Consider the following 12376-nt stretch of genomic DNA (forward strand, 5'->3'; position numbering starts at 1 on the left):
TTTAACATAATTACATATTTATTACTATTTATACAAATTAATCAATTTAGATTGATAGTGAATGGTTCAAAATGATGTCGGGTGTGAAAAATTTGAAGCAGGCAGTTATGCCTATTATATGGCTCAATTGTATATTTTGCATGGGAATATTCGAAATACCCATTAATCGCCCACGATATTTTCTGAGTATTTTCTATGTCATCTCGATAATGACTGGATATTTCATTATACTTTACAAAGGAATTCATATCTTCCAGCAAGCGTTTGCTTTGGAGCTTAGAATATTTCATCTTGTCTTAGGGGTCCATATCTTAGTTGCCGTTTTAGCTATAATTCTGTTTTGGTGGAAATCAGAGGTACGTAACAAACGTAAATTTAATGTAAAGTTGGTAGATATGGTATATGAAAATTATGGAAAGATTACTAATGGAGTTACAGAAACATCAGTTAGCTAATTTCAAAATATCTTAATAAAGAATTTTTCTTTTGTTACATCTTTTTTGTAAATATAGGACAACGTTAAATAATACATTTGAGTGCGTAGATTTTTTCCCTTGACATTATGACGTTTTATGTTTTCGAATAATTATTATTAAACAAATTTACTAATCTATTAATAAATTTCGACATTTAAAGAATATGAACAACATAATTAAGAGCAATGCTATAGCGGACCATACTTTAAACACACTGGGCATAAAAATAGAATATGAGAAAACCTCCCACCACATTCTAAATTTTGTGACTATCTGGTCGGTGTGCACAATAACAGTAAACGTCTTGTACATAATATGGCTTTATCATGATGTTGGATGCTGGATTGCTCTTTATAGTTGCATATGCATCTGTTTTCCAGTTACGATAAATTCTGTAGTAGAGCTTACTTTCGCTTCGCTTATCAGGCAAGTAATATATTTCTTAAAAAAATACTCATACATCTTGTGACAAATTTATCTAAAATACAAAAATTGATAAGATTTCTTTAGAGATTTCTTTATCTTGATTTCCAAGATATTTATTGATCATAATAATGTTTTTTTAAATTGTTTGCAATGGAAAGTAAATATAATAACACTACTCTTTTTATATATTTGAGTACTGATTAAAATTGTAATGTGGCAGATGTATTCAAACCAGATTTCAAAAGACAAATATTCTAATCAACGATGTAATGATTTGTGCAAATGAATCACATGCCTTCAAGATTCGTAATAAGCATGAAAATACATCTATTACATTTATAATGGTAAATTATAAAATCCATAAAGACAAAATAATACATCTCATTCGGACGCTAAGGTAAGATCAATAATAATTTTCGTTTCTATTAATTTTGATTAGTTTGCTCTATGATAAAAAAAAAACATCTTAAAAAATCTGATAAAAATGATTAATATATGATACTTTAACAATTATTCATTTCATACTTATTTCTTTATGATATCTATTAAATTGATGACAAATGTATAAATATTTCTATTAAAAGTTAAGTCTATTTTATATATTTTTTCCTTTGTCTCAATTTCTCACATAAAACACACACGATACGTGTGGCTTATGTAAATTGTTTAAATAACTTAGTATTTAAAAGTTCGAAGTTTATTAATTAAATAATCATTAATTAATTGATATTTTTTTGTCAAAGACACTTACATCTAGAAATTACAAAAACAGGACGACAAATAAATAATATTTTTTGTCTGCAACTTTTACTCGAATTAGCGGTTCATTTTACAATAGTGACATCGAGTATTTATTGTTTATATCTCACATATTCTGGCAAATTACTCATAATCAATAACGAAAAGATTATTGCCTTGGCAATGTGGGCGTCCATATATTCAATTAAAATTATATTAGTGAATGGACTTTGCACAAGTATATCAACCGAGGTATAAAAAACTATTTTTATGATAAAAATAAAATACACAATATATGCATTATTTAGAATTAAGTTAAACATATTATGTTTAAAAATATAAATTATTTTTTATATACATATTAATTCTATATGCTCAGTATATCTCTTAAATACTTATATGTATACGAGCATAATAATTCTCCATGAAAATATATATAACGCGCATCGTACTGTCCAATTTATTCATGACTTTATATTAAATTTGCATCGTGCATTAATATTTATTTCAGGCATATAAAACTGGTGAAATTATACAATCCTTTGAAGCATCTATTATCGATGATGATATGAGAGAAGAGGTAAGTCTGTGTTCATGTATTATTAATAATTATAAAAATTAAATTAGAGTTTTCTTCATAACGTAAAACACTATTAATATTTATATACAAAATTAATTCATTTTATATATAAATCACAGATTTGTATAAGTTCAATGTACAACATTATTTGGATAATGACGTGATGTGGACAAAAAATTCGTGCGCACTGAATTTTTTCTGCTAACACAATAACACTGCAGGTTTCTATGACGATGGCATAGCGTGTTCTAAGAAGTCTAACGAATACGTATAATTTTATCATTGACGATTGCACATGCAATTTTTTGTATCAATAATTGTTGAAAATAGTTTTTTTAGCCGTTGAATAAAATGTGATTTTTAACAAAAACAGAGTACGTATTATGGAATTATTTGGAATGGGGATTTTGATTGGAATTATTCAATTATTTTCTAGATTTTTATAAGTGTTTTGTAAGTAAAACGAAATAATTCTAATTGGAATTCATTTTCATTTATTCCATAATAGATTCCCTGAGAAGTTTTTTTGTGTAACTCGGGAAGAATAAACCAGAAATTTATAAAATGCTACAAATAGTCTGATTATAAATTTCTAGCCAATTCTTTTCAAGTTTTACAAGAAATTTGATTTTCCTTATTGTCGAAATATCACGCTCCATTCCAATGGTGCAAAAAAAATTATTCCTACAATTATTGATACAAAAAGCTGCAATCGTTGATCAAAATTGTACTGAACGTATTCGTTAGACTTTCTCTACTACACGCCACGACACCATAGAAATCTATAGTATTGCTAAAAAAATTCAGTACACAAACTTTTCCTCTATATCACGTATATAAATATACGATCTTTAGGTTTATAATAAGAATACAAAAATGTGTTTACAGATTCATCAATTTACACAACAAATAATGCTTAGGTCATTAAACTTTACCGCTTTTGGTTTCTTTTCAATTAATAATTCTCTTACCGGCAAGGTATGTCATTTATTATTTGTTTAACTTAATCAATTTAATAAGGTTCTGTTATTTATTTATTCTGAATAATATATAATGTTTTTAGTATAATTATACGTATATAATAAATTTAAAGTGTAAAACTACATTATGTAATTATGAGATTGAAGAATGAAAAAGATAAGAAACCGCATATATTTTTTCAGTTCTTTGCCACGGTTACAACGTATGTGGTTATTTTAATACAAATAAATTTTGCACCTGTAATACCATCCGTACAACAAAATAACACGTAATATGAGACTGGAAGAGACTTCAAATATGTTAGATAAACAATCTTTTATTAATAGTATTTCAAAAAACAGAAGTTTATGAAGAAGTTTCATAAGAGCTTACATAAAGTATTATTCTTTATAAATGTCGTGTATTTAATATAGAATTAAATTTTCCTCAAACATATTCAAATGTATACAATAAATTAATTTAAAAAGTTGTAAATTGATTAATAAAATTTTATTAATTTTATTTTTCTTATAATTTTGCTTCCTCTTGCAATGCCGAAAATTCTAACAAATCAAATTGCAATGATTCAAAAAGGTAGGTAGAGTATAGTATAATAATAAATTAACAAGATATAATTTTTTTTCTAAGTAATATATTTTTCATATTTAGTAAGAGAGGAAGAGCTTTAGTCTAAGTATGATGTATATATATTGAACCGATCAGTTTCTTTTTTCTTCTAAAAAAATTTCTTTATTTCTTTCATTTAAATTTGTGAAAATTCCGCCATGAATTTTTTATGTAACAATGCAAATTTGTAATATATTTAATGTAAATGTAAGAAAATTAAATATTTCTTTATAATATACGAAAATAAATGTGACGATATAAAGCCCCTTTTATTGTTCATGTACAATGTAGATGACGTATTAAAATAATAAAATTTATTCGTATTTGCAATATTTAATGTAAAAAATTTACATTGATTTATAAGGTTTCTGTTTTTCAATATCTAAATGATGATTCTTATGCATATTATTTGATAAAGTAAAAAAAAGTTTATAAATTGTTTAAATTTATAAAGTATTTTCAAAAATATTGTAAATTTCTTGATTTCTTAAAATCTATAGTTAATGGGACTTTTTAATATTTATTCTTACTAAATATTTAACTTTATATTCTTTTTCAGCAACTGAAAGTACATAATAAGAATCACCACTCAGATGTTCGAAAACCGAAATCTTGTAACACAGTATAATTTACTAGTAAAATACTGTTAGAAAACAATGTAACTGATTATATCGATCAGTTAAACTAATTAAACAGTTATTGCTCTTGTGAATAATTATTCGTGAATAGTTATTTGGTCTTGAAAGATTGATTGCATTCTACAAAAAAATGTAGTTTTGCAATTGTTTGATAATCAATCTATTTGCACGTAGACCAATTACAGTGTTACTTTTCGTATATATATATTATCACATTTTTCAATTTATACTCATATTGTATGCGTATATAATCAATAGAAGTTCCATGAGTATAACTCAACAAGTAATATTAAATGTCTATGTTTGTATTTCACTTAATTAAAAACTAGGTCAAAAGATGTACAATCATTTTATTAGAAATATGTTGCAATAAATTGCCGAGACAGAGATGAGCCTACAGATTGCAATTATTTCTTGTCGCTATGTTAAACGTGTTTCTTAGTAAAGAGAAAATGTCAGGCAAGCTATGCCTAACCGAACAAGTAATCGAAAGTATTATACAATATATATTACTGGCGTAAAACATGCGCGTAATAAGTGAAATTGCATAGCTTACGAAGGCTGGTGATGATATCACATTAACATGCGAGATCATTTATCAGCTATTAGTTGTTCGCTGACGAGAGAATTCATTAAGGTTAACACGCATTAGTCTGTTCGAGTTAAATTTAGTTTTTACAGACATTTAACAGATGCAACACGTTTTTTTCCGTACTTTACGACAATTCGGTCACAATCTCAATTAAACAACTTTTAGTGTACATTTCAGTTATTCGATATTCATCGTTTATATGACTTATCGTTTCAATGAAGATACCGCAGTAAGACTAAAGTATATAAAAGTTAAAAAAGCACGTAAGCTTATTCATAAAATGTTAATTATAACATCATTTAATATAAATATATATTTGTTAATATTTATACAAATTGGTCTAGATTGATAGTGAACGGTTTAAAATGATGTCAAGTGTAAGAAATTTGAAACAGGCAGTTATGCCTATTATATGGCTCAACCGTATATTTTGCATGGGAATATTCGAAATACCGATAAATCGCCCACGATATTTTTTTAGTATTTTCTACGTCATCTCAATAATGATTGGTTACTTTATTATACTTTACAAAGGAATTGATATCTTCCAGCAAGCGTTTGCTTATAATTTTATAATATTTCATTTTGTTTTGGGAATCAACATCTTAGTTGCCACCTTGGCTATAATTCTGTTTTGGTGGAAGTCAGAGGTACGTAAGTTTTATATAAAAGCGGCAGTGAGAGATATGAACAAATTGCATTAACAAATTACAGAAATATCGATATTCAATTAATATAAGAATACATAATAAAAATCTCCCCCTTTTTTATATACTTTTGTGAATTATAGAAATGTTAAGTTTATTTATACATATTTTCCTTTGACATCATAACGTTTTATGTTTATATAGTAATAAATATTGTTAAAAAAAAACAAATTAACTATTCTATTAACAAATTTTAATTTTTAAAGAATATAAATATCATAATTAAAAGGAGTAATATAGTGGACAATACTTTAGAGACATTGGGTATAAAAAGAGAGTATCAAAAACACTTTCGCCATGTTCTGTCTCTTATGGCTCTCTGGCTAACAGGCATGATAATAATATGCATCTTGCATGTGATGTGGACGTATATCAATATTGGATACGGGTTTGCCTTTTATAGCTGCATATGTTTTATTTTTCCGATTATGATAAATTCTGTAGTAGACCTCACATTCGCCTCATTTATCAGGCAAGTGATATATGTTTCTCAAAGAATACTCAAACATATTACGAGAAGTTTGTGTAAAGTATTAAAACTATTAAAATTTCTTTAATTTCTAAGACATTTAGTCGATTGTACACAGAAAAAAAACTAAATTTAAGTAAATATTTTTCCAAGTCTCAATTATTTATTAAATGTAAACATATATTTATTTGATACAAGAATCATTAATTTGATTTAAGTATCATTATATTTTATTGAGCAAATATTTATTTGCTCTAAATAAATGTTTACTTGGAACTATTCAAAGAAATATTCACTTAGATTTAGCTAATTTTTATCGGTGTAGTTATTATGAGATATTTCTTTTTAAATTGTTTGGACACAAGTGTAACACGCTTCTATTTACTTGCGAATTGATTAAAATTACAATACGGCAGATGCGTCCAAACCAGATTTCAGAAGATAAATACTCTAATCAATAATGTAGTGTTCTGTGCAAATGAATCAAATACTTTCAAGATTTATAATCAGCATGAAAATACGTCTATTGCATTTGTCATGGTAAATTATAAAAATCGCAAAGAAAATATAATGCATCTCATGCAGACTTTAAGGTAAGATCAATAATTATTCTTGCTCCTATATTATGAAGTTTTCATTAGTATATTATAATAATTATATAAACATAAAATATTGTAATAATGATTAAATATGTAATATTTCAAAATATAATTGCATTTTACCGTATAATATTTATTAATAACATTTATTAGATTAATATAATATATACATATAAGACATGCCAAAGAAAAACGTTGTACCATCTTTTAATTTTTCGGGAGAAAGGAAAACTTATTTTCTTGAAAACTGTTATCTCAAAAATTCTAAAAAAATTACCGTCAAATATCTAAAAATATAAGTAAAAAAATTTACTTTTCTGTAAAAAAATTTAATTATATAATTTTAATTTAAAAAAATTATATTAATGTTGTTAAAATTTCAATGTAAGTCAAAGTAAAAATAATATTTTAAAGTAAAAATAAAAGTCAAATTATTGAAGCCCAAGTAAAAATGCTAATCACATTATGGATTTACAATATGTTTCGATTTTTACTATCCGTTTTTCTTCACTTACAACAGCATATTCCACGCCAACAGTACGTAATAGGACAGAGCACTTTACATAACCCATTTATGAACTAAAACACATTTTTATAATTTTTGCACTTACAATGTTAGCGTGAAACACAATTATTTTTGCAAACAGTTTAAGAGCTACTTTATACATTCTAACACAAACTATAGAAATCAAACTCTTAAACGGTCTATTAGCTGGATCTTAATGCTTGTATGATTCTTGTGTGAATCTATATATTACGTAGTCCCTAGAAACGCGCGCTGAAATAATTTTTCGGTCTTGAAACGCTAACTCCACTAAACTCCACTAACTACCGCAGCAATATCACACATACATAGTATATAAATTCACACAAAAATTATACAAGCATTAAAATTCAGCTAGATCGCTTAAGGCTTCGATTTTTATAGTTTGCGTTATTACATACACGGTCCTATAATATATTATATTGTTTATACATTCTCCCTTTACACACGCATGCACGTACGGATGCACAAATATTAAAAAAAATTTTAATATTATATTTAAATAATCACCAATTAATTAATATTTTTCTGTTAAAGACATTTACATTTGGAAATTACAAGAATAGGAAGACAAATTAATTCTGATTATTGCGTGCAATTTCTGTTTGAATTGGCAGTCCATTTTACAGTAGTAACATCGAATGTTTATTACTTATATTGTGTTTTTTCTGGTCTTATAACGGTCAATAACGAAAAAGTTATTGCCATGATAATATGGGGAAGCATTTATTTACTTAAAATTATATTAATAAATTGGCTTTGCACGAGTGCGTCAACTGAGGTAAAAAAAATATTTTTTACGATAAAAATAAAGTGCACAATTACAAATAATATTTAGAATGTAGTTATTCATAGTTAAACACATATCAAGTTTAAGAATATTATATAATTTATTTCTTATATATAAATTGTATACTCAGAGTATCTTTTAAATACTCACATAAATATATATAAATAGTATTTTAATTCTCTGTAAATATATAATACGCATCGCACACATACTGTTTGATTTATTTATAACTTCATATTAAATTCGCATCGTATACATAAATATTCATTTTAGGCATATAAAACAAGTGAAATTCTACAATCATTTGAAGGATCTATTATCGATAATGATATGAGAGACGAGGTAAGTCTGTTTATGTATTATTAATAATTAAGATGGAATCACAAAATGCTCGATTTCTTGAATGATAGCATGCATACAGTCATGCCTACTCTGATGTATGCTAGAATTTATTCATGCATTGAGCACTGCATGCTGCATATACATAATTTTTATATTTATTATGGATTACTTCATATAACTTATTTCCTTGCATGCACCAATCAAAAGAAATAATTACTAATTTCGTAATTATTTGTCAAATGTCAGACTGTATGCATCAAAGCAAGCATAGCAGCATGCATGGGCGCATGTATGCGTGCATGCTTATCGTTCAAGAAATCGAGCATCGTGTAATTTCATCTTTATATGAATCAAATTAGATCTTGCTTTATAACATATAAAACATTATTAATATTTATATACAGAGACTAATTTATTTCACACATAAATTGCAAATTTGTATAAAATCAATGTATTGTTTACATACATAACTTGGGTAATATATAGTTACAATAATTAGGCATATAATAATAAGAATGCAAAAATGTGTTTGCAGATTCATCAATTTACACAACAAATAGTGCTTAATTCATTAAACTTTTCTGCTTGTGGTTTCTTTTCAATTGATAATTCACTTACTGGCAAGGTATGCTATTTATATATTTATTTAATTTAATCAATTAAATGAGATAATATAATTTATTTATTCCTAATAATAATGTTTTTAATATAATTGTATATAAAAAATTAAGATATGATACTATATTATTTAATATAATCATATGACATATTTGAAAATAAAGAAAACGAAAAAACCTATGAAAAAAGATATTTTTTTCAGTTTTGTACTACGGTCACGACATATGTTGTTATTCTAATACAAATGAATACAACCGTAACATAATCTGTGCAACAAAGTGATACGTAAAATAAAAAATTTGATCACATTAGATAAATCTTCCATTAAAATACTACTATTCCAAGGTGTAAAAGTTTACAAAATAGTTTATAAGTGCTTAAAAAAAAAGTACTAATATTTATAAATGTCATGTGTATTCAGATAGAATAAAAATTTTCCAAACATATTAAAGTGTATACATTAAAAATTCATTAAAAATATTTTATTATTATACAAACTTGATTTTATTAATTTTATTAATTTTATTTCGTCTATAATTTTGCTTTCTTTTCCAAGTAATATAAATTATTAATACAATAAGAAATTTACTTTTTGTGAATATAATTTAAAGATCATTAAAGAGAAAATTTGTTTATATTAAGTATATATATATATATATATATATAGTATATATGTATATATAAACATTTACATTATACATATATCCATTGTGAATAACAATATATAGTTTAAAAATGACACATTCTTTGTAGAAATATTGATTCTCATCCTAATTATGTACATATATATATTATATATACATTGTATATGTATGTACATATGATATCGTTTAATGATTTAACGACATTGTAATGAGTTGATCTAATCAAATAATCGTGATGAATATCCTTTTATATATTACATGACTCTCAACTTGGCATCCATGCAATAGTTAGTTCTTGAAATTGTAACAGTTACGATCATGGTTGATACTATACAAAAAGCTTTTAAACCTCTGTCCTTGATTGCTTTTCTCCTTGGTTCCGGAAATCTCAGATATCCTCTCAATTATTGGAGATTTCGCTTGAGTGTTTTCTATGTAATAATTGTGTGGAGCCTCTATAAATATGCGTTTGATGCTATGTTAAATGCTTATACGCCAAAACATATATTTAATAACCATTTGTCTTATTACTCAACACAAACAAATATTTTTGTGACGCTAATATCTGTAACCATCACCGTTTTCAAACACCAGGTATATCTTTTCTTTATAAATGTTACATCATTGTTCTAACATCTAATCTAAAGCGAAACAGATAATAATATTATATTGCTATTTTGGAATTACTTTTATTATAATCAAATTTAATTAAAAATTAAGCTAAGAAAATCTATTTTTACATTCACGTAGAATAAACCCTTGTGTTTCTTCAAAAAGTTTTTATTTAAAAATATTAATTTTTTAAGAACTTTTACAAAGTAATTTTGTATTTAATTTATTCTGCGTTAGATAATATAAAAGTTTTATCAAGGTTCTTATCAAAGTTATTGTTTTATTACTGTTATGTATTATACATATATGTTTCTTTACTGTTATGTACATATATGTTCCTTGCATATTTTTATAAAAATGATACAATTTATATATTTTTTTGTCTTCAGAAAATCCACGTATGTATAAAGAAACTTAGTCTCGTGGATGACACATTAGAAAAACTCGGAACACCCAAGGAATATCATATAATTCAAAACATGATAAAATCGACGTTAATTATATATTTTATAGTGATTCTTATATTATTTATTACCGATTCTATTTGGAATATAGAAAAGCACAACAATATAAAAGCCATGTTTATTGGTCTCATTATGGGATATCCTATTTATGTTAGCACTATTGGAAATATAATATTTGCATTTGTTGTAAGGTTTGTAAATAAATATGTTTGATAAAAACTATTATAATTAAAGCTGCTTAAAAATAAACGTTAATACTTTTGAGGCTTCCATAGGTACTTTACAGAAGCTATCCGTTTAGCTGGTTAACTTTCCGTATACAGATCTATTATTAAAATACATTACAGTTCATTTCATCAAATATCATGCTATTCTTCGCCCTGATCTAGGCATGGAAATAAACCGCAAAATGCATAGCTTCTGAATGAACTATTATTATGTGACTAAATCTGACCAATTCAAATCTATAAAAATTATTGAATATTTAACTTAAAAGTTAAAAGTTTTATATTAAATGTGTATATATTTTATATATATATATATATATATATAATATAAATTTATAAAATTCTAATTTAAGTAAAAGAAAAGAATTCGAGAAATCTTTTATTTAACTTCTGCTTATTTTTAACTACTAAAGATAATATTTAAAGACATCTTTTTAAATATTTTCTAAACGAAAAATCACAGATATATCGGTACCAGATTGGATAAAATAAATGGCTATATTGAACAACTGTCAGAGACAGAAGAGAGTGGGCTGAGATGCAAGTGGAAAAAGTCTCTCGTTATTCGCCATTATGTCTGTAATTCAGAGAATCGCAAGCGTGTAATATGGACCGTAATGTAAATTGATAGATACTAAAGTGACACAATAATAATTAAGAAAGCGATATTTCGTAAAAAGAGAAAATTATTATATTGATTAAACGTATAAGTATATTATCAATTATTTGTTTAATAAGTGACAATTTTGTATTTACTTATAATAATAATCTATATAATAATCTATTAAATTTCTAATTATAATTTACATGATGTACGAATAAACATTAATTAGACAATATATTGCATTTTATATGTTATATATTTTTGCAGCAATAATCAAAATAAAATTTACTATTATTTGTGCAAAATTGTCTAATCTGAGTAAATAAGAACTTTACGGTTAATTACACTAATATAAATTAGTATCTACTTATTTAAATTATTATTTAATTTTTCTTAATTTTCATATACTTTAGAATTGGAAACCAAAATACAATAGTCACTGATTTATTCCAAATCAGAATTTTGACAAATTCTTCACGCGCACATAAAATACAAAAAGTATAAAGTAATAACAAAATCTGATAGATATAAATTTATAATAGATATATTTATTTATTAATATAATGTCGTTTTAGGCATCTTCATTTGGAACTCTGTCGAATAGCTCGTGACATAAACGATTTATTCGGGACACAATTAACATTGCAGATGATATCTTGTTTCTTTATTTTAGTCACAACATTTTTTGCTCAATACCATATGATACTGTGCTTAACATA

At 25.2% G+C, this 12376-nt stretch overlaps 2 protein-coding genes across 2 annotated transcripts; both read left to right on the forward strand.

Annotated features, from left to right (window-relative positions):
• The first annotated feature begins 1243 nt into the window (after positions 1-1243).
• On the forward strand, positions 1244-3473 carry LOC108768462 (gustatory and pheromone receptor 32a). The gene is made up of 5 exons (XM_018518892.1): positions 1244-1299; positions 1646-1892; positions 2152-2220; positions 3109-3198; positions 3384-3473. The coding sequence occupies exons 1-5, from the start codon at positions 1244-1246 to the stop codon at positions 3471-3473; spliced, it is 552 nt and encodes a 183-aa protein (XP_018374394.1).
• Positions 3474-6750: 3277 nt separating this feature from the next.
• Positions 6751-12360, forward strand: LOC108768922 (gustatory receptor for bitter taste 66a). The gene is made up of 5 exons (XM_018519630.1): positions 6751-6806; positions 7894-8137; positions 8420-8488; positions 9024-9113; positions 12331-12360. Exons 1-5 carry the CDS (start codon positions 6751-6753, stop codon positions 12358-12360), a joined length of 489 nt encoding a protein of 162 aa, XP_018375132.1.
• Positions 12361-12376: the final 16 nt, after the last annotated feature.

The sequence above is a fragment of the Trachymyrmex cornetzi genome, unplaced genomic scaffold, assembly GCF_001594075.2.
Source record: "Trachymyrmex cornetzi isolate Tcor2-1 unplaced genomic scaffold, Tcor1.1 scaffold122, whole genome shotgun sequence".
NCBI lineage: Eukaryota > Metazoa > Arthropoda > Insecta > Hymenoptera > Formicidae > Trachymyrmex > Trachymyrmex cornetzi.